Source organism: Pseudophryne corroboree, chromosome 7 (genome assembly GCF_028390025.1).
Source record: "Pseudophryne corroboree isolate aPseCor3 chromosome 7, aPseCor3.hap2, whole genome shotgun sequence".
NCBI classification, from domain to species: Eukaryota; Metazoa; Chordata; class Amphibia; order Anura; family Myobatrachidae; genus Pseudophryne; species Pseudophryne corroboree.
In genome coordinates this window covers 176,462,912-176,490,096 of record NC_086450.1, presented here as the reverse complement: position 1 = coordinate 176,490,096, position 27,185 = coordinate 176,462,912, and the positions used below count along the sequence as shown (strand labels likewise).

The 27,185-nt window shown below is 43.5% G+C and overlaps 1 protein-coding gene across 1 annotated transcript in view; it reads left to right on the top strand.

The window, feature by feature from the left end:
• The window catches only part of LOC134944878 (unconventional myosin-X-like), a 271,284-nt gene that overhangs the window by 105,569 nt on the left and 138,530 nt on the right, over positions 1-27,185 (top strand). The window contains exons 3-6 of the mRNA XM_063933792.1: positions 12,570-12,728; positions 13,101-13,288; positions 17,929-18,057; positions 23,086-23,210. Of these exons, the coding sequence (XP_063789862.1) occupies positions 12,570-12,728; positions 13,101-13,288; positions 17,929-18,057; positions 23,086-23,210 (601 nt within the window). The remainder of the gene's footprint in view (positions 1-12,569; positions 12,729-13,100; positions 13,289-17,928; positions 18,058-23,085; positions 23,211-27,185) is intronic.

Here is a 27,185-nt window from a genome sequence, read left to right as displayed (position 1 = left end):
ACGGGACCGGACTTGGGACTTGTGATGGATTTACTCCAACTCATACTCACATCAAATTTTTTTCTTTATGATAACAGATTTTACCTGCAGCGTATTGGCTGTGCGATGGGGTCGAACGTGGCCCCATCGTACGCTAATATGTTCATGTTCAGCATTGAGCAGGATATATTCTTTTCATGTACACAGATTGCTAATCAGATTGTTTTCTATACGCGATTTATAGATGATTTGTTATTAATTTGGAGTGGCAAAAAGCAGGAATTGATCAACTTGTTAGATAACTATAATTTAGCTAATGGTCCGGTCAAACTCACGTATAACATCTCAGAAGAGTGTGTAAACTTCCTGGATGTAGCCATTAGAATTGATGAGGGCAATATCTATACCAGTTTATATGCTAAGGAAACCGATAGAAACAACTTATTGCATTTCAATAGTGCCCACCCCAGAGCATTGGTGAGAGGTTTACCCTACTCACAGATGTTGAGAATTAAACGTATTACAACAGACAGTAAATTAGCAGAACAACAGATCAATGCATTGATCGACAAATTCCTAGCAAGGGGATACCACATTGATGTACTATTGGAAGCAAAACAGAAAGTGTTACAATATTCAGAACAGAATAATGTAAAAAATCGTGAATCCGACAAGATACTCCCTTGGGTAAATCGGTATAATCAGGCCAGTCCCATCATCACTAAAAAAGTGAAAAAATTATGGCCGATTATACAGTCAGACCCTGACTTACCATTGACTAATACTAGAATTATGCCTTGTCACACTAGGGGTAGAAACCTCCGTGATATATTAGTTAAAGCGGACATATCATCCACAACGGGGGCTGGAGTGTCTAGTGGGGCCCGATCAAAACTTGGATGCATACGTTGTACGTGCACCACCTGCCAGTTTATGTTGGCAGGTGACACATTCAATCACCCATTATCTGGCAAAAAATACTACATACGTCACCAGCTTACATGTAATACTAAATACATTGTCTACCAGATCATTTGCCCATGTGGGAAATCCTACATCGGCAAAACAGAACGCAGTTTTAAGGAGAGGATGACAGCACATAGATCCGCTATTAGGAAAGCACTGGCTACGGGAGGTAGTGATCAGCCCGTGGCAAGGCACTTCTCGGAAGCTAGGCACAATTTAACATCCATCCGATATAGGATGATTGACCATGTACCCCTTAACATACGGGGAGGTAACAGAGGTCTTAAACTGTTACAGATGGAATCCCGATGGATCCATCGAATGGGAACCCTAGCACCCAGAGGCCTTAATGAGCATTTGGGCCTCAATAATTTCTTGTAATGAGTGACATGTAGTTATACATATCTAAATCACAGCCAGGAACATTAGCGATCTGGGTTAAGTAATATAATCAGCTCATATAAACTCATAAGGGGAGGACCTCATCGGTAAAAACTAAGGACCTAGGTGTCTAGTTCTACAACAGATACAGATGTCCTTAGTATACCTTCATCCATATTATTTATATCGATCAATTTTTATGAAGGTATACATATATATGGTAAAAAACCATTGTATTTGAGTGCTGTCTATCTATGATGTATATTGCATTGGTATTAATTGCTCAGATTTGGTAATATACCTTCAATAACGAAATAGGTCAGTTTTTAATGTCCAGATAGATGAGTTTGTTTTATTCAACACGCAACTATAGCACTGTATCTGTTTGTATATGTTGTTACAGTTACTAAGGAAACAGAGCGATGAGTCACCGGCTGCGCCGCAGAGCGTGAGACGTGATGACGTCATCATTGTGAGCCGCCGGGCCGGGTGCGTGGTCCCGCTACCCGAACGGCACTAATCACTGACGGGTGGGGATATAAGGTAAGAGTTTTTTGTATGTCTGTGTTATAAGCCTGATGAAAATGCCGCAATAAAGGCATTGAAACGTTGCAATTTATACTGCCGTTATGAGTAATCTTTTCCGTCTGGAGTGCCGCACCATCTGACGCTATCTATCACCACTCGTGAGGGCAACCAGCACAGTTATGAAATAGCCATCAAGAGGAGTGCCGGTAATATGTATCTATATATATATATCTATATATATATATATATATATATATATATATATATATATATGTATATGTATATGTATATGTATATATGTATATGTATATGTATTCCAATGGATTGGCACTCACCCTTCGTAGTTACAGGCGCCCCGGTGCCTTCTGGGAAATGTAGTACACAAAGCGTCTCCAAGCATGCAGCGGCACTCAGGGAATGATGCAAGCAATTATAAGGCAAAAGGTGTTTATTCCATAGTGAAGAAAATGGTCCAACGTTTCGGGGTGCAACCACCCCTTTGTCAAGGTGAACAACAGAAGTGAAAACATAATACAAAGTGGTTACCTTTATACGTGAGAAGAGTGAGGAGGTCCCGCCAGCGGGAGGTGCAGCAACGCTTCCGGGACAGGATTACTATTCCTTCCCTGCTTGTGTGCGTAAGAACGTGGTGCGTCAGCTCCGGTCACGTGGTCCGGCATCGCGTCCCTTGGCGTCCTGGTTCCCATAGTGACTATCCGTGTTGCTGTTGTACCTTAACAGCCTGCACGGAGAACAAGGGAACTCACAGGGTGTCATGGCGCGGTGGACACGGTCCGTGCTAAAAAGTGAACGTGTGCCAGTGAGAAAATTAATGTGTCATCAGCGGAAAAAAACTGCATGAAGATACATAGAATATACATCTATATGTTAAAGCAACTATAGCATTCAATTATAGATCACATTTATTATAATCACATGCTTGTATTTAAAATAGTATAAATCATATTCTGCACTATAACTTATGTTACACACCTGGGGCTAAAGTGCACCCCGTCCAGTGTCTGTCCCATGTGGACAGAACACGGAGGGGCGCATCCCGGGCGCCGGTGTGAACAGGGGTTTTTTTTGTACTGAAATCGTGCCTATATCCTGGTGTTATGAATCTCTGACTAAAAAACTGACATTATTAAATATCAAAATACATTCCACGGCATTTTGTCATTAAGTCCTTTGGGTTTGATGGTTGCCAGTTTGTAGATCCATCTTGCCTCTAGCCTCAGCAAATCACCTGCTCTGTCTCCACCCCTCAGTTTTTTTGGGCATTGATCGATGATCTGAAATCTCAGATCATTCATAGAATGACCACAGTCGGCATAATGTCGGGCTACCGGCTGTTCTGATGGTTTGCCTGATAGTGCAATCTTGACAGCAGATCTATGTAGTGCAAGACGATCCCGGGCATTACGGATGGTCTTGCCCACATATTGCAGCCCACAGGGGCAGGTGATTAAATACACTATGAAAGTGCTAGTGCAGGTAAGTATATGCCTGATGTCATATGTTTTTCCTGTGCTACAGGATATGAAAGTAGAACCAGGATTCATAAATTTACAAGTCTCACACCCTAGACATTTGTAACATCCAGAGGATCTGGAGAGGAACGTGGTTGGTTCCGGTTTGTCGAAACCTGTGATGTCCGAATGCACAACCCAATCTTTAATGCTCTTTCCCCTGGTATGACAAACCATGGGTTTCTTCCTATGCAGCGATGGTAATGACTTGTCAGTTGTAATAATGGGCCATAGTGCTTGTAAGGCCCTGGGCACTACCGGACTGGCTGTGTTATATTTCGTGACGAATGGTAAGATGTGAGTGTCTTTTTTAGTTTTTTGACATAGCAGATCTTCCCTGCACATGCCTGCTACTTCATGCTGGATGGTCTGTAATGCTTTGATGTTGTATCCCCTTTCACTGAATCGATCCTTTACTACAGTCAAGGCCCCCTCTACTTCAGAAGGGTTGCTAGTGATCCTTGCCGCCCTAATAAATTGTGATTTTGGCAATCCTTTCTTCAATGCCACAGGGTGGTGGCTGTTGTGTCTGAGCAGTGTATTTTTATCTGTTGGTTTGTAGAAAACTGCTGTCGATACTTTGTTATTATTAATGGAAACCATCACGTCTAAATAATTTAATGAGGACGAACTCCATGATGCTGTAACCTTAATGGTGGAGATTCTGTTGTTTATGAGGGCGATGAGTGCTTCAAATTTCTCCTGGCCGCCAGTCCATAAAATGAATGTCATCTATATACCGAGCGTAATATAAAATATGTTGTGATATAGTGACATCATTAAAAAACATGTTCTGCTCTTCCTGAAGCATGAAGGTGTTGGCAAAGGATGGCGACACATTGCTCCCCATGGCACAACCGCTTACTTGGCAGTAGAATTTTCCATCAAATAAAAAGTAATTTCTTATGAGGGTCAGTTCTAGCAGCTTAAGAAACAACTTTGTATCAATGGACTCCATGTTGACACGGGTTAGAAAATCCCTCATGGCTTCAAGTCCCGCCCCTTGCGGTATGCTAGTGTATAAACTGCAGATGTCAATGGTGCAGATTAAAGTGCCGGAGGGAATGTTCGGTAATGACCTGAGTTGATTCAGGAACATGGTTGTGTCCTTGAGGCATCTGGGTTGTTTACAGATGAGCGGCTGCAATACACTGTCTAGAAATAATGAAATAGGTTGATAAAGTGACTTGTGCGCAGAGATGATCGGTCTCCCAGGGGGTTTGTCCACGTCTTTGTGTATTTTAGGCACTATAAATAAAACTGGTACCACAGGGAATTCCTGTTTGAGGGCCGAACATAATTTCTTAGAAATTTTTCCGGCACCTGTGGCCGTATCTAAGATGTTGTCAATTTCTTGTTTATATTCCATGGTGGGATCATGGGATAACTCTCGATACACTTGGTGATCCCCCAGTTGCCTGTAAATTTCGGCTCTGTAGTCAGACAGGTTCATAATAACAATTCCGCCCCCTTTGTCGGCAGGGCGGATTACTATGTCCCTGTATGTGGCCAGTTGTTTAAGTGCTCTATGTTCAGATTTGGACAGGTTATAATGTGTCTTCGTTGAGGCAGAAGTATATCTGGAAACCGAATCATCTACCAACCTTGTAAAAGATTTAATTGACGCATTCGTGGAGACAGGATCAAACTGAGATTTGCGAGTGGAATTAATATAATTTTGATGGGGATCAAGACTGGCATTCATGGGGTGTTGTTGAAAGAACTCCTGTAAGCGAAGCTTACGTGCAAATTTATGGAGTTCAATTTGCCAGTTTAAACCATCGAATCTATTGGTTGGTATAAATGATAGACCATTACTGAGCACTTTGATCTCTACTTTGCTCAATTGACGGTCGGACAAGTTATATATTAGGTTCTCTTTCTGGTTGTCGTTGCGCTTTTGGAGCCTTGTGTTTTGCTGGCCCCTGCGGGTGGGCGTCCTCTTGCTCTTGTACCAGCCGGTGTGGCTGGAGTTGTCCCTAAAGGGACACTAGGTGATTCAGATGGCCCCTCTGAGTCGCATATAGCGAATTCGCTGTCGCTGTTGGATGTTGCCAAGTCGGTGTGGCGATCTTCACGGCGCTTCCGCCAACTGTGTTTGGATCTGTTGTTATAAGGCCTGTGGTTACCGGGCTCGCCCCCTGAGAGCCATCGGTATACTCTGTTGGTCTCGTAATCTTCTTTTACGGTCAGTTGTTTGCCCCGTTTGAATTTTATGAGATCACCCTTGTATTTGTTGACTTGCGTCTGTAATCTCTGCATAAAATTCTGGCTGGAATCCAGGCTGAGCGTCTCTCTGTGCGTTGACTCCAATACGTTTATCTTCTCACGAGTGACCTTAAGCTCACGCCCGGACTCTTCAACGACCAACAGCATCAGGTCCATGCTGCATTTATTTAAAATGCCTATCCAGCGACTGCAGAACTCTGCATTAAAGCGGCCTATGGTAGGCACATTACGTATGCGAAAACCCCGCGGGATCATTTTATCCCTATGATAGTTAGATAAAGAGATACCGTGTAATAAAAAGTCCAGCTCCCGTCTCTTTAATTTTATTAATTGATGGAAGATATCCTCCATTCCCAATTGGTCATCGGTGTCAGTGACATCCTCAGTAAATCTCAGCCTGTCTGCGTCTGCGTCAGTGAAGCTGTAGGTGTCCGTGAGGCCAGTAGGCAAGCCCCCATATCCTGGGGTTGTCTCCTGCGTCATATTGTGGCTTTTTGTGCTTATAGGGTGTCACGAAAAAAGTGCTAAAGTGCAATCTTAACCACTTTATATTGCAATGAGTCCCATTAAAGTGCTGAGTGCCTTGCTGCTGTGTGCTTATTACAATGTAAAAACTGCAGTTTAAAGTACTGAGACAAAGTGCTAGTGCTGGTGCTGTGTCTGACTCCTGACTTTTCTCCTAATGCAAAAGGGTAACGCTGAATTGTTGTTGTATAATAATTGAACAGTCAATGGTAAACAATATGATGTGGGGGTGCCTTATCCCAAACGGACCATGTGGTATAAACCTCAAAGTCCTGCACACATGTATTCCAATGGATTGGCACTCACCCTTCGTAGTTACAGGCGCCCCGGTGCCTTCTGGGAAATGTAGTACACAAAGCGTCTCCAAGCATGCAGCGGCACTCAGGGAATGATGCAAGCAATTATAAGGCAAAAGGTGTTTATTCCATAGTGAAGAAAATGGTCCAACGTTTCGGGGTGCAACCACCCCTTTGTCAAGGTGAACAACAGAAGTGAAAACATAATACAAAGTGGTTACCTTTATACGTGAGGAGAGTGAGGAGGTCCCGCCAGCGGGAGGTGCAGCAACGCTTCCGGGGACAGGATTACTATTCCTTCCCTGCTTGTGTGCGTAAGAACGTGGTGCGTCAGCTCCGGTCACGTGGTCCGGCATCGCGTCCCTTGGCGTCCTGGTTCCCATAGTGACTATCCGTGTTGCTGTTGTACCTTAACAGCCTGCACGGAGAACAAGGGAACTCACAGGGTGTCATGGCGCGGTGGACACGGTCCGTGCTAAAAAGTGAACGTGTGCCAGTGAGAAAATTAATGTGTCATCAGCGGAAAAAAACTGCATGAAGATACATGGAATATACATCTATATGTTAAAGCAACTATAGCATTCAATTATAGATCACATTTATTATAATCCCTGTGGTACCAGTTTTATTTATAGTGCCTAAAATACACAAAGACGTGGACAAACCCCCTGGGAGACCGATCATCTCTGCGCACAAGTCACTTTATCAACCTATTTCATTATTTCTAGACAGTGTATTGCAGCCGCTCATCTGTAAACAACCCAGATGCCTCAAGGACACAACCATGTTCCTGAATCAACTCAGGTCATTACCGAACATTCCCTCCGGCACTTTAATCTGCACCATTGACATCTGCAGTTTATACACTAGCATACCGCAAGGGGCGGGACTTGAAGCCATGAGGGATTTTCTAACCCGTGTCAACATGGAGTCCATTGATACAAAGTTGTTTCTTAAGCTGCTAGAACTGACCCTCATAAGAAATTACTTTTTATTTGATGGAAAATTCTACTGCCAAGTAAGCGGTTGTGCCATGGGGAGCAATGTGTCGCCATCCTTTGCCAACACCTTCATGCTTCAGGAAGGGCAGAACATGTTTTTTAATGATGTCACTATATCACAACATATTTTATATTACGCTCGGTATATAGATGACATATTCATTTTATGGACTGGCGGCCAGGAGAAATTTGAAGAACTCATCGCCCTCATAAACAACAGAATCTCCACCATTAAGGTTACAGCATCATGGAGTTCGTCCTCATTAAATTATTTAGACGTGATGGTTTCCATTAATAATAACAAAGTATCGACAGCAGTTTTCTACAAACCAACAGATAAAAATACACTGCTCAGACACAACAGCCACCACCCTGTGGCATTGAAGAAAGGATTGCCAAAATCACAATTTATTAGGGCGGCAAGGATCACTAGCAACCCTTCTGAAGTAGAGGGTGCCTTGACTGTAGTAAAGGATCGATTCAGTGAAAGGGGATACAACATCAAAGCATTACAGACCATCCAGCATGAAGTAGCAGGCATGTGCAGGGAAGATCTGCTATGTCAAAAAACTAAGAAAGACACTCACATCTTACCATTCGTCACGAAATATAACACAGCCAGTCCGGTAGTGCCCAGGGCCTTACAAGCACTATGGCCCATTATTACAACTGACAAGTCATTACCATCGCTGCATAGGAAGAAACCCATGGTTTGTCATACCAGGGGAAAGAGCATTAAAGATTGGGTTGTGCATTCGGACATCACAGGTTTCGACAAACCGGAACCAACCACGTTCCTCTCCAGATCCTCTGGATGTTACAAATGTCTAGGGTGTGAGACTTGTAAATTTATGAATCCTGGTTCTACTTTCATATCCTGTAGCACAGGAAAAACATATGACATCAGGCATATACTTACCTGCACTAGCACTTTCATAGTGTATTTAATCACCTGCCCCTGTGGGCTGCAATATGTGGGCAAGACCATCCGTAATGCCCGGGATCGTCTTGCACTACATAGATCTGCTGTCAAGATTGCACTATCAGGCAAACCATCAGAACAGCCGGTAGCCCGACATTATGCCGACTGTGGTCATTCTATGAATGATCTGAGATTTCAGATCATCGATCAATGCCCAAAAAAACTGAGGGGTGGAGACAGAGCAGGTGATTTGCTGAGGCTAGAGGCAAGATGGATCTACAAACTGGCAACCATCAAACCCAAAGGACTTTAATGACAAAATGCCGTGGAATGTATTTTGATATTTAATAATGTCAGTTTTTTAGTCAGAGATTCATAACACCAGGATATAGGCACGATTTCAGTACAAAAAAAACCCCTGTTCACACCGGCGCCCGGGATGCGCCCCTCCGTGTTCTGTCCACATGGGACAGACACTGGACGGGGTGCACTTTAGCCCCAGGTGTGTAACATAAGTTATAGTGCAGAATATGATTTATACTATTTTAAATACAAGCATGTGATTATAATAAATGTGATCTATAATTGAATGCTATAGTTGCTTTAACATATAGATGTATATTCTATGTATCTTCATGCAGTTTTTTTCCGCTGATGACACATTAATTTTCTCACTGGCACACGTTCACTTTTTAGCACGGACCGTGTCCACCGCGCCATGACACCCTGTGAGTTCCCTTGTTCTCCGTGCAGGCTGTTAAGGTACAACAGCAACACGGATAGTCACTATGGGAACCAGGACGCCAAGGGACGCGATGCCGGACCACGTGACCGGAGCTGACGCACCACGTTCTTACGCACACAAGCAGGGAAGGAATAGTAATCCTGTCCCCGGAAGCGTTGCTGCACCTCCCGCTGGCGGGACCTCCTCACTCTTCTCACGTATAAAGGTAACCACTTTGTATTATGTTTTCACTTCTGTTGTTCACCTTGACAAAGGGGTGGTTGCACCCCGAAACGTTGGACCATTTTCTTCACTATGGAATAAACACCTTTTGCCTTATAATTGCTTGCATCATTCCCTGAGTGCCGCTGCATGCTTGGAGACGCTTTGTATATATATATATATATATATATATATATATATATATATATATATACATACATATACAGGTTGAGTATCCCATATCCAAATATTCCGAAATACGGAATTTTTTGAGTGAGATGGTGAAACCTTTGTTTTCTGATGGCTCAATGTACACAAACTTTGTTTAATACAAAAAGAAATTACAAATATTGTATTAAATGACCTTCAGGCTGTGTGTATAAGGGGTATTGTGTGAATGTACACACACTTTGTTTAATGCAGAAAGTTATTAAAACTATTGGCTAGAATTACCTTCAAGCTGTGTGTATAAGGTTTATATGAAACATAAATACATTCTGTGCTTAGACTTGGGTCCCATCGCCATGATCTCTCATTATGGTATGCAATTATTCCAAAATACGGAAACATACGATATCCAAAATACTTCTGGTCCCGAGCATTTTGGATAAGGGATACTCATCCTGTATATGTTTATATCTGGCAGTGCAGTGAATGAAAGTTGTGAATCTGTTCATCGCTGCATTGTGCCCCTGTTATGCACCTTCTGAAATATCTTTATTCTCTGCAGTAAATACTCATTCAAAATAACCTTACTTCTGTTTGCTGGAAAGTGGGCACATGTAAAAATTTGAAAATATTGCAGCTAATGGAAGACAATGGATGTTAATGCTTCTGTATCACATTGAGTCTAATATTTTGAAAACTTGATAAATATTCCTGAGAAGAGTTTGGAATTCCTCAGCAGACATTGAATACTGATATGGATGTGAATGTGCGTTCAATGTGCAATCTGATTTGTTGTCGGCATATCTGATACTTTGATTTGCAACTTCATCATTATGTACAGTATGTGAGGTCATTGGACAAGCAGGCTGTAATTGACCCTACCGATCCAGGTATATTGTCCAGCCTCCCAACAACGGAATTTGCACATTTTGTCATTTCAGTTGGTAAAGCATGTGGATTATTACCACATGTGCAGCCAGAACGAATAACGTTCAGATATGCGTAATGTAAATATATTGCAAGAATACATTCCCCGTGTACAGTACTACAGAGTTTTCCAGCTCATGGAGCTATGATGCCTACAGTAACTACTAGGACCAAATTACTTTATTTATGTTAACTATTGTTATATGTAAAACCAGAATTATAATTATATCTGATTATTATAAAACTGGCACAAATTGCTTATACATTTTTATTTTCTAATTAAAATTCAATTGCATGTAATCCAGATAGTTACACAGTACAATTCCAGGTATTGTGTATGCTGGGTGCAATTCCCAGTAATCATTCTTATTCCATCAACATTAAAACTGTGTGCAGAAATCGTAAAAGTATTATTATTGGAGTCCATGAATGTCTACCTAGACCATTTTGTAAATTACATCATTAAATGCATCTGCTCAACGCTAAAGCGTCCCTGTAAATTATTTTAAAATATATCAAGCTATGCATTTCCCTTTAGTGCTTAGGACAGCTTCCTCTGGTATTGTGACACCCACATGTTTTGGCGCAATGGTTGTGAATTGATACAATAAAATTCCATTATGTGTTTCGGCAGTGGAACCCAACTCCGTCCTCAAGGCACCAGTCTATAGGCGGGATGTACTAAGTGCATATGCCGTCAAAAACTCAGAACTCTGGATGGTTAGCCGCATTTCCCTTTTATATGTACCAAGCTTCGGATTGTGGTACTTTCCGGATCTTGGGAAAGTTAAGATCCCTCCTGCTGTTGCCCATGGTGTGCATGTCAAAGACAGAGGGGCCCTCACACAGGTCAATCTGACCCAGCAATTGGCAAGAACAGGTGCCCAGCACCTGTATCCAGACGGGAGCTGCCACAGCTATGCCTTCTGCATGCACAGACTGCATACACCGCAGAGCAGTTCCCTCATCAGTGTCCCCTCATCAGTGTCATGTGACACATCACGTCTGTGCCATTGATGTAGGAACTTGGGAACCCCTCTGCACTGCATGCAGTTTGTGCATGCAGAAAGCAGGGCTTGGTATCATGTGACCCGGCTGCCGGTCACTATACTGACGCTGAGATCCCGGCTTTTAGATGCCCGGTGGGAGGGGCGAGTGCAATGAAGTCCCTTGCGGGTTCACTGCGCTCGCCACGCTGCGAGATCAGTGATGAGCTGTGCTCGCCACATGTTCTATTCCCACTCTATGGGTGTCGTGCCGACTGTCGGGATTGTGAGGGGGCGGGATCCTGGCGTCTGTATTTTGACAGCCGGTCACATAACTACATCCCGAAAGCAGAGTCAAAACGGAAGCATGCTGCCATGGTGAGTACTGTGGAGAGGGGAGGGGTGGGGGGGGGGGCACTTTGGTCATCCAATTGAGGGGGCAAGGTAAGGGGCAGCCATAATTTAGTTGCCTTGGGGCCCCCACAAGCCTTAACACGGCCCTGGAAGGGGAAATTTATTAAATCTTGGAGAAAGATAAAGTATCAACCAGTCCTCTTTTGTCATTGTACAGGATGTGCTAGAAAAGTGACAGAAGCTAATTGGTAGTTTATTTCTCTCCACTTTAACTCTCTCCATGATTTGAGAAAGCTCCCTCTCAGTTTGGGAATCACTGTGCTACTACATAATAAATTACTACATCCAGGAACTTGGTATACAGGTTTCTTTCTTATCCTTCTAAACAGGCTGAATCTCTTACCACATAAAAGAAGCAATATAAGCAGAGCGAGGACTGCATATTTGCAGGGCAGTGTTTTGTCCATCATTGCAAGTTTATAGCTGTTGACTAATAGCTGTAAAGGCAGCTTTCCCGTAAAAAGGTGTGCCGGGAATTCAGATCAATACAACATTCACATCACATTTGTTTCTGTGCAATATGCTCATTGTCCAGTGGGTGGCATGAGTCGTGTTTTCTGATGAAGATGAAGTCATGCAGTTAAATTAATTTGAGGTTACACTTTTTGCATTGTCCGCAGTGTAAAAGATAAAGTTGCATCAGTTATTGGAATTACTTGTCTTCTACTTATGTTACTCTGAGAGACCATTTACAACCTATTCTTGGTAACATGTTATTGAGTTAATAGTGTTCTCTTTTATCTCTTCCCCCCCCCCCCCCCCCCCCCAGGAGTTCACATACCCCCGGGCCACCCTCTCTCGGCAGCATGTGCTCCCCATGCATGAGAGTAACAGGGAAGGGGTGGAGGACATGTCCTTGTTGTCAGACCTGCATGAAGCTGCCATCATGTTGAATCTTCATCTGCGCTACCAACAGGGCAAAATCTATGTGAGTATACAGCTGACATCTGCATAATTAAACAACACAGGATGAAATGAATGTGGGGAGTATTCTACACCAAGGGCAATCTGCTACTTGCTCATTTATTTATAAACAAACTGTTGAAAGGTAAAAGTGCATTATATAGTTTTATCTCTTGTTTATATGCCAATGCGTCCTCCATTAGGGGAAGGGAGAAATTCAGCCACTAGGTCCAATAAAACTGCATAAAATCTCTCTGCCATCTGCAGATGTGGCACATTGCTCTAGATGATTTATTTTCATGCCTCTTGTTCTTGTGTGATTTCTGCACCTCTTTATGTCATATAGTATATGGGAAGATGTTCCTGAAGTTGATTACATATATTCTGCTTCCTGCAGACCAATATAGGCTCCATTCTGGCTTCGGTTAACCCCTATAAGCAGGTTGCTGGATTGTACGATGAGAGTGCTGTGGAGTTATACAGTCGCCATCATCTGGGGGAGCTTCCCCCCCACATATTCGCCATTGCCAATGAGTGTTACCGCTGCTTGTGGAAGAGACATGACAGTCAGTGTGTGCTCATCAGGTATGTGTCAGCATGTACAGTATTAAGACCTCCAATCTGCGCTCATGAAGAGATTAAAGGATGAAATCCTAAAATTTGGCAAGGACATATTAGGATCTACATGAATTGGTTTAAAGCTGTTCACTCTGTGCTGATAGTTAAACGACCTCTACACTTCAAATACAAGACATCTAAATTCCAAAATGCAAGGGCAAATGGGATATTGGTGAAAGTTTACAAGCCATCTGAAGAGTTAATATTTTATATTTACAAAATCAAACTGCTCCCTACCTCATTTCAGAACTATGTGATACTCTATCTCACCATGCCCACCAATGCCCTTTGTACCAGGAAGCCAGGCAATATACAGGGGAAAAACAAAAAAGGTCAGGTTTATTTAAACTATTAGATAATTAAATACTAAATAAGTGAGCAAGAGGGAAAAGGACAGATAAAGTATGGTGGCAAAGAAAAATGGCCCCCCTAAGCAATATCACCGTCTGCATAAATACCATATCCATCTAACAGAATATCACCACACTATCCACTTCCCACACAAATGACACAACAAAAGGCCCACCTGGACCTGTGGTGCAGCTGACACCAGGAGGATACAATCATCCTAACCCGTATTACCGGGAAAAGCACTTCCAGGATCTAAATGCTGATAGCAACTGCTACCATTCTTTCTCAGTACAGCAGTGGTTCTCAAACTGTGTGTCCTGGGGTGCCTCAGGACACTTGTACGGATGCCTCGGGTCGGTTCAATTTTTTTATGGTCAGTGTAATAGGCAAAACCAGTGCTGGTATCTGCCAATCATAAAATATGGATAAACAGAAGCAAATGTTGTCCCTGCATAACTAAACCCAAGGATGACCTATAAACACAATTTACTTCATTTAATAATTATTTCTTAATTTCTCAGTAAGCAACTTTTGGCCTAGGGGTGCCATGAAAATAATAATGATACTGTAGAGTGCCGTGATTCAATAAAGTTTGAGAACCACTGCACTACAGATAAGCCAACACCAACTAACAAATATAAAGGGAAAGAAGGAGGGTGGGTAACTTCAGTTGATCAGATTGACACAAAAATGTCCACTACATTCCCAAACACAATATGGCCCTGAAAACCCACCCCCAAACCACATCTATAATCTGACCTCTCCTAAGCACCACCTACCAACAACCTCACACAAAGTTGTAACACTTTCCTGACCAGGGGCAGCCACTCATTTTACATATATATTATAGGAAGAGGCGAGAGTATGAAGGTAATATGTTACGTTTAGAAGAAACAGATATTTCCAGCTAAAAATAAAATTATTAGAATTTAAGAATAATACTTGCCACTTTTATCCACAAAATATATCTGTAAATAGATCTTAATTTAAAATAACATTGTTACAAAGATACCTAGGGCATAACTTCATCCATTTAAAAACTCATTGAGATTCATTGGGGGCCGGTGGAATTTTTGGTATAGCAGTATAATAAATTAGAATTTTAAGTAAGTTATGTGTATAGGTGGGGCTGCTGAGACAGTGGGCAGGAGCGGGTATTTGGGGTTATACATATCTATGGTGCAATATAAGTCATGGTCTCAGCATCACAGAAGCTGCTTTGTTACTCATCCCCAGCAGTATTAAACCATTATTGAGGCTCAGGTTGGGTAATCTGTACTTGCGCCTCACCCCATCTCTGTGCCCCTGTAGAGGGGTTGTAATAGGGTAGAATACAATGGTGGTTTGGGAATTTGATAAGCTACTTGAATAGGAAAGTTTTCAGGGAAAACTTGAAGTTTGTAGTCTAGAAGACAGCAGGTAATGAGTGTGTATGAGAGACGCAGATCTTGCACAAAGCAGAGGGGTTTAGTTGGGAGAATAGTGTAACAAGGAAAGATGTGTACATTTCCAAGAAGGCATGTATGTGTCCTGTGATGTAAGTGTAATTACTACATTCCCATAAGGAAGTTCCAAAATTGCATCAGTCTGTTTCCTGTGACATCTGATGTTGCCTTACTGTATGTCCCCAAGAGGTAAGAAAGAACTTTCCCCCTTATTTCAACTGTTTCACTTGGCTCAGTAATTTGATGCCAGATTTGTTTGATACCTGTGTCATAGGTTTACAGCAGTGGTTACCAAACTTTCTTGAATCACGGTGCCCTAGAATATCCGCATTTATTTTCATGCCACACCTACGATAAAAGTTATTTTTTGTTTTTTTTGTATTTATATAGTTGGAATAAAATATTAAGTAAATTGTGCCTACCTGTCATTCTTAGGGTCAGGTATGTGATGGTGTACAGTTGTGCTTCTGATTGTGCACATGTTTTAATATTGGCAGCCACTAGCACTGGTTTTGCCTATCACTTTGACCATAAATAAATTGAATTGGGGATGTGTTCAGCATCCCGGCGTTCGGGATCCCAGTGGTCATTTGACCAATGGCAGAATCCGCACACTACTCAGGAGGCCAGCGCCGGATCACAGACAGACGACATCTTGAAGGGGAGTATCGGGGGTTAAGGTTAGGGATTAGGGGAGTTACGGTTAGTCACTTAGTCACTAGGGGGAATGGTTAGATGTAGCCGACGCCACAGGTGGGTTAGCCATAGCCGCCACCCCCCTAGTATGGAACAGGGGAGGGTATAAACACTTGCCCCGGTTTGCTGTCTGGATCTACAGTGTTGGGATGCCGCTGGTGGTCATGTTACCGCTGGCATCCCAATCGCTAGTATTTTGCATGTATTCCTTCATTTGGTCCTGGTCCCCTGCCAGAGCCTCACAGCACCACATGATGCTTAGTCACAGAGGGCCTAATTCAGACCTGATTGCAGCAGCAAATTTGTTAGGTAATCTGCAAAACCATGTGCACTGCAGGGGGAGCAGATATAAAATGTGCAGAGAGAGAGTTAGATTTGGGTGGGGTGAAATCTAAATTACACTGTAAAAATAAAGCAGCCAGTATTTACCCTGCACAGAAACAATATAACCCACCAATATAACCTAACTTTCTCTGCACATGTTATATATGCCACACCTGCAGTTCAATATAAGTGTGTACACACGGTGAGATCCTTGCTATGCCCGATTTTGACTGTGCGATTTCCCTTGAACTCCCTCAGAGCCCACAAGCACAGATAGCACAGATTTTGACTATCTGTACTTGAGATTTTGACGATGTACGATTTTGACTAAGTGCCAGTTTTGACTATACCTTGTACTAGATAGTACACTATATAGTCAAGATTGACTTGCCTGCACAGTCTATCTAGCCTTGCGATACCGACTTCGCGGGAGTGCGCATCGGGATCGAATCGGTATCACAAGCTGCATAACACCATACGATTTCCACTAACCTTCCTTGCTATTTTGACTATATTGTCAAAATCTAAAGGATATATCTCACCGTTTGTACACACCTTAAGAGTTTAAAGAGGGTAATAGGTTTTTGTTTTGTTTTTAACCCACACACGTAATTGCATCCTAGTATTTCAAGAACATTTCCATTATGGGTTCTTTGGAGGAAATATTTTATTTCTGGGTAGACCAGACTTTAAAACTGGAAGTCTCCCTTGTTAAAGGATATTAAAATATAATAAAAAAAAAAAACTAAAAAACCCCCACCAAACCTCCTAATAAGTAGTTGTTATGCGTTGTGTTGTAGAAGACCACTAAATAATAAATATTATTATATATGTATTCTTTTAAATGTTGTGATTGTTCCAGATCTTTTTTAATAAGGAGATCAGCTTGTGTAATGTATAAATGTCTCTGAAATCATTTTTCTGGTATAATACCTTTTCATATCTTGTTAACCTACCTGATCTCGTAGCTCCCTAACTCTATGGCTACTGTCGCCGGCTACCATAGTCTACAATGTGACTGGAGTGTGGGTACTTTGTCTGCATAGTCATGGACTTCTCCAGCATTAGTATTATTGCACATCCAGCTTAAACTCCCCATTTTATCCTTACTCCGTTATCATGAGAATGCAGTGCCGCTAGGTAATGCCAGCATTGTCCGTCATTGTGGTCTCTGTACAGTGCCCCATACTAATTGCCCCTTTCATAGGTGTAATTATTAGCCATACTAATCTTTTTGGGAGTAGACTAGTTAAATGTCAATGATAAAGTGTTAACCTATTTTTTAATGTGTTGTTCAGGCTAAAATAGCTGCTTTATTCCTGTTGGAATATTTAATTATAAAGTTTTAACTTCAGCTACAGGAGGGAAGAAGAGATGCTCTAGCACAGTGGTTTCCAAACTTTTTTGAATCACGGCACCCTAGAATATCAGAATTTTTTTCACGGCACCCCTAGGCCAAAACATTCTTATTGAGAAATGTAAAAAGAAATATTACATTAAGTAGATTGCGTTTATATGTCATCCTTAGGGTCAGTTGTGTGGTGAGGGACAAGATTTGCTTCTGTTTGGCCACATATATTATGACTGGCATCCACCAGCACTGGTTTTGCCTATTATATTGACCATGAATAATTTTAATTAATCCTGGACCACCAAACCAGTGCACCCCTGCAAGTGTCCCGAGGCACCCCTGGGAGCCACGGCACACAGTTTGGGAACCTCTGCTCTAGCACACTGACACAGACCTCCGCACTGCTTGGTGTTCTGAGATCTTTTTCTGTCCCTTTGCAGTGGAGAGAGTGGGGCTGGCAAGACTGAAAGCACAAAGTTGCTGCTGAAATTCCTGTCTGTGATAAGTCAGAACTGCGCAGGAGGAGGAGGAAATCAGACGCACGTGGAGGAAGCCATCTTGGAAAGCAGGTCTGATATATGTGGTGGTTCTTACACTTTCCTTTATGAGACAACTAATCTATTAACATTTGCTAGTGTTTGTTGGCAGGGTTTCCCAGACATCTTGGCTACACCAATTTAGCTGTATGATATTTTAAATACATTTACTTACCAATGTCTTAAGCAATAATTCCATTGTCTCAGTTTGTTCCCAATGGACCTTTCCAATGAATTTCGCACTTGCATTGAGCTGTATCAGGCTATTTGTGCTGCTGGGCCTGATAGGCTCACTGTCCCATACGGGTGCCCAAATTGGCTCCTTTGTGCTTCCTTAGGACCCCTTAGAGTGGTCAGAAGGATGCACATATGGTAGCAGGTGATGATATCTTCTGACTATATATTGCAACATGGCCAGTAATGATCCTATTAATCTTTAATAGCATAATAATTAGGTTCATTCAGGCTTGGACTGGCCCACAGGGGTGCAGGGGAAACCACCAGTGGGCCCCACTGCCCGGGGGCCCACCTCCTGCTATTGTGCACTTGAATTATACATTATACATATGTTACCTTATACTGGACTATGGTTTATGTTCTACAGTGCATTGCTGTTATTAATCTGTTATTAATCTGATACATTATCATGAATGCAGCATCGGAATTACTGTATATATTTATGAAGGGGCCCAGACATTGCACTCTCTAATGCAGGGGTGGGGAACCTCCGGCCCGCGGGCCGTATAAGGCCCGCGAAGCCGTTTGCTCCGGCCCACCCGCTTCTCTCAGTGAGACACGCCGCCGTGTCTCAGCTGTCAGAAGAGGGAGGAGAGCGCGGCTGTCAGGTGGGAGCGGCGGCGTGTAGGGCTTGAAACCAGCCGCCGGTTCGTGAGCCAATCAGAGCTCGCGGACCGGCAGCCAATCAGGAGCCGCGGCTGCCGGTCCGCGAGCTCTGATTGGCTCTCGAACCGGCGGCTGGTTTCAAGTCCTACACGCCGCCGCCCAACATAGCCGCGCTCTCCTCCGTGTCCCGCCAAAAGGAGCGGTAAGCAGCACGGGGGGGGGGGGGGGAGAGGGGGGGGGGCGGCATCTGTATACCTGGCACTGTGGGGGGCATCTGTATACCTGGCACTGAGGGGCATTTGTATACCTGGCACTGTGGGGGCATTTGTATACCTGGCACTGTGGGGGTATCTGTATACCTGGCACTGTGGGGACATCTGTATACCTGGCACTGTGAGGGGCATTTGTATACCTGGCACTGTGGGGACATCTGTATACCTGGCACTATGAGGGGCATTGTATACCTGGCACTGTGGGGGCATCTGTATACTTGGCACTGTGGGGGCATTTGTATACCTGGCACTGTGGGGGCAATTGTGGATCTGGCACCGCACTATTGGGGGCATATGTGTATCACGTCCCATTTTAACTGGCCACACCCATTTTTTGGGCGCGCATACACAGTACCTCTAAGGGGCAGACCTACTGGGGGGCAGGGTAATTTTTTAAGTTGAGAATTTTTGTATGGCCCCCAAAGGATTTTATAAATATCCAAATGGCCCTCGGTAGAAAAAAGGTTCCCCACCCCTGCTCTAATGGTTAGTCAAACCAATGAGGTGGCAGACCCCACCCCCTCTGCAGACTGGCCACACCTCTAACCATGGGCCCCCTACCACTCCAATCCCCCAGTTCCCTACATGCCCCAGTCCGACACTGGGTTCATTAATGTGCCTGATGCCCAATTATCACAGCATTACAGAGAGATACAGTATTAGACACTTTCAGGATTCTAATTACCTTCCATACATTGTGTGTATCCCAAAGTCCAGTATCTGATGGGAAAGAAAAAATAGACAAAAAATAAAAAAAGCGTCTTGTTAACAATTTTACAAGAAATGTCTTGTCAATGGCATATAATTGGTAGGAGGGGTATTGTCTTAGTGTCACCTCATTAGCACCTCTGATGAAAGGGTGAAAGCAGGTGCGTTGCCAGAACTTTCTGGGCCCCATAACATTTTTAAGCGGCCCCTGTCCCAATGCATCTAGAGAGAGACCTCCCCACACCAGTGGTTAACGTTTTATGCCTTAGTTACTGTTATGCCCCATATGAGTGCCATAGTTTATAATAGTGCCCTAGTTACTGTTATGCCTCATAGTAATGCCCTAGTTTATTTTATGGACCATAGTTTTGCCCTATGTTACAGTGTGCTGCTGCCAGAACACATTATGTAACACAGTATCCCCAATTCACATGATGACCTACAGTGTCCCCAGTTAATATTGCGCCACATTACAGTAACACCAGACACCAGTTCATGTTATGCCACACTATAGTGCCTCCACTTCATATTGTACCATAGTACAGTGCCCTAGCTCATATTAGGTGACTTAATAATGCCTTGCAGTTCATTTTATATCCTATTACAATGAGCAGGTCCAGGAGCATACCTAGATATACTACAGGCCCCAAGGCAAAAATTTGTAATGGCCACTATGTGAAATGGTGAAAGTGTATTTAACACATGTAACTGTGATGGGGAAGGTTGGCCCCTCTCAGCACTGAGCCCCATAGCGGCTGCACGCCCCGCATCTATGGTAGGTACGCCATTGGGTGACAGCCATTTAGTGTGGGAAAATCAATTAAGTGCTTACATATGGGATGATCCTGAGTTGGATGCAAAACAAAAAACTACATATTTTTTATACCTGGTCACACAATGTTGCAAAGCAAAGGGGTGCAATACACTCTTTTTCCAGGGTTCATACTTGGCTGCCTTTGCTTGTGGTTTACCCATGCTGGGATACTTCATTTTTACACTGCAATTTAGATTTGGGTTTGGACACGGTATGCTGATCCCTTGGACACACCCTGCACATGTTACATCTGCCCCACCTTCAGTACTGCATGGTTTTACCCAGGTGTAAGGTTGCTTGCTCTTTTTGCTTTGGTCCCAACGCAGAATCAGCCCATAGTGTGTAATTACAGTAGGAAGCCTCTACTCATTTTGGCATAAATGTGCAAGGTTTTTCCTCCCCAGATGTACTGAGATTTATTATTTATTACCAGTTATTTATATAGCGCACACATGTTCCGCAGCGCTTTCCAGAGAATATTTGGCCGTTCCCATCAGTCCCTGCCAGGGGCGGATCCAGAAGAAAATGATAGGGGGGGCACCCAGGAAGGGGCAAGTACATTTGCGTGCGGCTTCGGTGCATGTGAGGTGGCGCTTCTTATACAATGCCCACAGTTGTAGTGCTCATTATGCAATGTCCACTGTACTGGTAGTGCCCCTTATATAGACCCCATATTAGTGGTGCCCCTTATGCAATGCCCGTATTGCCCCAAGTAGTAATGTTGCCTGTAGTAATGCCCCCAGTCATTATGCCCCCAGTGGTAATGCCCCTGCAGTTATGACCCCAGTAGTTTACCCCCCCTTTAGTTTAGCCTCCCAGTGATAATGCCCCCAGTAGTAATGCCCCCCTGTAGTTTGCCCCATTGTAGTTTAGCCCCTGTAGTTATACCCCCCTTGTAGTTTAGCCTCCAGTAGTAATGCCCCCAGTAGTTTGGCCCCTGTAGTTATGCCCCCAGTAGTTTGGCCCCCCTGTAGTTTAGCCCCCAAGTAGTTATGCCCCTGTAGTTACGCCACTAGTAGTAATGCCCTCCTGTAGTATGCCCCCAGTAGTTAGCACCTTTGTAGTTGGCCCCCAGTAATAATGTCCCCCAGTAGTTTGCCCCCGGTAGATGCCACCCAGTAATAATGTCCCCCAGCAGTTTGCCCCCAGTAGGTGCCCCCCAGTAATAATGTCCCCCAGTAGTTTGCCCCCAGTAGATGCCCCTCCCCAGTAATGTCCCCCAGCAGTTTGCCCCCAGTAGATGCTCCCCAGTAATAATGTCCCCCAGCAGTTTGCCCCCAGTAGATGCCCCCCAGTAATAATGTCCCCCAGCAGTTTGCCCCCAGTAAAAATGCCCCCTAGGAGTTTGCCCCCCAGTAGATGCCCCCCAGTAATAATGCCCCCAGTAGATGGCCCCCAGTAAAAATGACCCCCAGTAGATGCCCCCCAGTAATAATGCCCCCAGTAGATGGCCCCCAGTAAAAATGTCCCCCAGTAGCTACCCCCAATAGATGACCCCCCAGTAATAATGCCCCCAATAGATGGCCCCCAGTAAAAATGTCCCCCAGTAGCTGCCCCCAATAGATGACCCCCCAGTAGTAATGCCCCCCAGTAATAATGCCCCCAGTAAAAATGTCCCCTAGTAGCTGCCCCCAATAGATGACCCCCCAGTAATAATGCCCCCTACGAGTTTGCTCCAATAGATGACCCCCCCAGTAGTGATGCCCCCCAGTAATAATGCCCCCCAGTAAAAATGTCCCCCAGTAGCTGCCCCCAATAGATGACCCCTCAGTAGTGATGCTCCCAGTTATAATGCCCCCAGTAGTTTGCCCCCAGTAGTAATGCCCCCCCCAGTAGTAATGCCCCTTGTTGATGCCCCCCCAGTAGTAATGTCCCCCCGTAGTTTGCCCCCAGTAGATGCCCCCGCTGCATTAAGGAAGAAAAAAACATCATACTTACCGAGCCCCGTTCTCGCTTCCAGGCCGCTGCAGTCCTCCTCCTCTCTGGGCGTCCGCTCCTCAGTCAGCACTATGACTGACGTCTCTCCCATAGCGCACGGCGCACAGTGACAGCGCCGGAAGCTGGAGCTCAGTACTGAGCTCCTGCCTCCGGCTGCCGCTGTGCAGGGAGATGGGCGCCCGCTGGTAACACAATCTCAGCGGGCGCCCGTCATCTCCCTGTGCGGCACCGGCGCCGGGGGGGGGGGGGGGGGGGGACAGAAGGCCACAAATGACAGGGGGGGCACATGACTGTGTATATACCATGGCTGCTGTTTATATACTGTAAGCTTGCAATGTCACTTCTTATACATATGTACTGTCAAGTTATAGTTCAGCTGCATTAACCACATAAGGCCCCCACCCCAAATAAACAACAAACAAAAAAAACGACACCACCAAAAAAAAAAAATCTTTGGTCATTGTAATCTAAATTGTTTTTCTGCAGCCCAATCCTTGAAGCCTTTGGAAATGCCAAGACTGTATACAATAACAACTCCAGTCGTTTCGGGAAATTCGTCCAGCTTCACTTCTCGCAGCAGGGCCACATTCAAGGGGGCCGCGTGGTGGACTGTATCCTTTTAACTGGGAATGTGGTTGTTGGTCTCATGGTGTATGCAATATAATCTATTTATGGTCACGTAGAGAACAAAGGAACTGAAATAATTTTGTTATTCTCACATGCTGGGAAACTGTAAAAGTAATTTTCACTTTCTAGACAAACACCAACAAGTAGACCAAAGATCTTGTTCCCTGTAGAACACAGCAGGACTCTCTGTAGCTGTGGTATCAGATAATTATAATACACCCGTTGCTTACTTGCAGTGGATGCAGATGTTTTTAGTTTACTAGTGAAAGTTCCCCAGTCACGTCATCTAAGTGCCTTATTGCCTCAGCGAAGTTATTAGTCAATTGATAGGCTGAATGTCCACATCATCAAATTGCTGCCTCCACTGTGTAGGTAAAAATGGGATGCAGTCAGGATCCAGACAAAATATTGTCAGCGGAATCCAGGTGGATTGCGACAGTGAGTACTGGAGTTAGGGTTATGTATAGTGTTAAGTACTAGGAGGAGGGGTTAGGGTTAGGCTCCGAGAGGGGTGGGTTAGAGGTAGCGTTAAAATGACGGGATCTGTCAGGATTTTGAACGTCTGGAATAGGGATGCTGCTGTCTATACCATTCAGGTAAAAAGATACTACACAGTCAGGCACTAAATACAGAATCGTGATTAAGTTTTATATATACATACATATATATGTGTGTATATATATGTGTGTGTGTGTATATGTATGTACAGTATGTATATATATGTGTGTGTATATATATATATATATATATATATATTTATTACAAGAGCTATCTAAAATCCTTTTTATTAGTATTTGTCCGTTGCCAAATCAAGGGAAGTGAAATTTGTAATTTCTCCTCCACAAGATCATTTTGTAAGTTACATTTAATAATATACCTTTTTCACTTAAATCCCAGGTCAAACATGGGTGTTTGAACATGGTTCTAATCAGGGTCCCTGGTCTGCCCCATTCACACTGCACCCTTGTGCAGTGTTTCTGTTCTGCAGAAGCTTGGAGATGACATCCTCTCCAAGCGTCTGCGATCCAGCTCGCCCTTTGCTTTTAACGAGATCCGGGCTGGATGACTTCGGTCCAATCGAGATCTAGCTGCTTACACTGCCCTGTTACCCGGGTCCAACCTTATTAGATACCAGGGTCACTGGACCCAGGTTATTTTTCAGGGTCCATTTTCCACTGAGCCGTTACCCGTGTTAACCTGGCAATAACCTGAGTTATTAGAGAGCGCTCGTTATCCAAGAGCTTTGGAAATGGGTACAGTATTTTAGTCTCAGAATGTTAGCTATTCATTTGAGTAAAGAACTTGAAAGTCCGGGTTGTGGCTGATGTTTCTCTGTAGTAGAAAGTTTGATGACCGGCCATTCACTCAAAGTGAAAGCATTTGTCCACTTTACAAAACAAAACCTAGAAATACATTTTACTGCACAATGTACGGATGTAAAGAACAAGCTGAATGTGTTATAGGTAGCTGTTTGTCTCTTTAACCACATGTAAGACCTGATTATACGTGCTTGGTTTTTTGTACCTCATGGCAAGTTCAGGGGGCACAATGACATAGTTTGCATCAACACGACCCCATCACCCTGCACTGGTCACCAACACAAGTGAAGTGCAGTAAGTTCCAGTAGGGTGGTCCACACTGCTGGAAGTCTTCCTGGACATTTCGGGAGAATACACCATTATGGAATGACATAGCTTTCCCCTGGTATTTCTACCCACAGGGTGGCAGGTATCAAATTTCCCAGTTGGTTATATGATTTAACCATCCCAACGGGACTAGCTGGTAATACCATGACTATAAACATTTTTTGAGTGCTTAAAAGCTGTGAAGGCGGAGCTGTTATGTGGGGGTATACTCCCTGCCATGTGACGGTGTACAGGAAATCAGTAGCAAAGCTACTACTACACCTACCACTGTGTAGCTGTCATTTTGAAGCCGTCATGTAGGTAAGCTCTTGTAATTGGATTTTTGCTCTCACTTCCTAAGAGCTTTCCGTAAAGTAGATATTATTGTGTGGTGTAATGGACTGAAGAGTGCTCTTTCAACTGCACTAAATAACACACCTAGGAGGAAATTTCAGTACTTTACAGGGGATTATACCAATTGAGCCTAAGTGGAATGGTGCCCAGTTTTAAAGACACCATTCATATGATAGTGCCAACACAAATCCATCCACAAATACCACTTGCCTTTCTAAATATCATTGTAAATACTTCTAGAAAGAAAAGAGAAAGGTGCCTATACTTGTGCTTTAAGGAAGTGTAAATGAGGAAGAGAAACCTGTAACAGTGTTGTATTGTCCATGTGATTAATATTTATGCAATCACTTTTACTGAACCTGTGTAATTAACCCTGCCCAAATCTACACAAGTGTTCTCCTGCCTGAAAAAGCGCACACTTTACAATCTTGTATTATTTATAATAGTAATATACACCTCCCCCCCTCCTCCAGAGGCTAAATCCCCTCTGTGTCTGTTTTGTAGGGAATACAGTCATACTTGCCCACTCCCCTAAAAATTGTTATAGATTCACGATTTTTTCCGGTACTCCCCCACATGCCCTGGAAGAGCTGGAGGATCTCCTGCATCCTATCCGCTTCTTCCCCGGGTAGAATGGGAAGAAAATCACTGGGATCGCGGCGATGGATGGAGGGGCAGGGCTAAATAACATGATTTGCATAATTTAGCCCCACGCCTACCCATGAATTGCAGCAATTTTCTCGTGGTCTAAGCAGGGCCTAATGCCGTTACAAGAAACAAAAAATAAGGTTTGTTGGCGCTGGGCAGAACTGTGTAAAGGTGAATTGGAATCAGCAGCCACCTGGTAAGGAGGTAGCCAGCCTCCTCAGCAATTAGCAATAGAAAACAAACAAATACCAGGTCGGCGCTTGAAAATCCAATAATACTGCCAAATATAATAAAACAATTTATTTAGCTAGCAAAAAAATATATAAAACACAAAAAGAAACATAGAAAAATAAAAACTAATAATGGACCACAATAATATATAACACATAAAACTTGGGTGTAATTACACCTCAGATAATAGCATATATATGCCTATAATAAAAACATATAGGAGTGGGTCACCGGTTTTCACCTATATAGCTTTCAATATACTGGATTCTAAGTTGTTCAGTCTCTCACAGTTCAGAAAGAATATGTCCTCCGGCTAATAAATTCAGCCTCTGTAACCATATATGTAAAGTATAATTTTCCACGTGATGGATATGATATGAAAGAACCGTACGGTTTCAATTACTCACTGAATCGCTGTCCTTGCTTTCCTATGCACGGTGGGTAATGCAAAGCCGCTCTCTATCACCCTTTGCACGGGTGAGACATCCGTCGGCGGCGCCCGCAGGGATGGATGTTTTCTTTAACACAGCACAGAGTTGGTAAGCTAAACTGCCGTGTATTATTCCTGATTGGAAATAGCCATGCTCAGCAAGACAGGCTGATGGTGTGAAAAATTGTGAAGAAATGAAGAGTCCGGTCTCTTCACAAGCAGGCTGATTGCCGGCAACAGGTTACAGACAACTTGATATTATAGAACAGCAGGTGTATTTCTCCTGTGAGCACTTGGATGGTCTCGGTGATATTCTCAGTGACCCGTCCTCTCTGTGTCCTCAACGCGTTTCTCCGCACCCCAGGCGGCTTCTTCAAGAGGCAAAGTATTCCCTTCTGAGCACTTTCTATCTTTTATACCCTGTGCTTTGTAATTAGTGAGAATAGGTGTGTACAAAATCACAGCAGGTGCCTCATTTATCAATCTCTTACAAGGCTAGGGGTTAGCTCAGGGAATCAGTTAATAAGGTCCATTACATAAATTATTATAGTTCTACCTATAATAATAATATATATAACCTAATACAATTTAATCATAATAATTAATATAAAAGAAAAAATGTGTTGCTAAGCGGACAGAACAAAATACTACATAACTCCATCAGTCTGTAG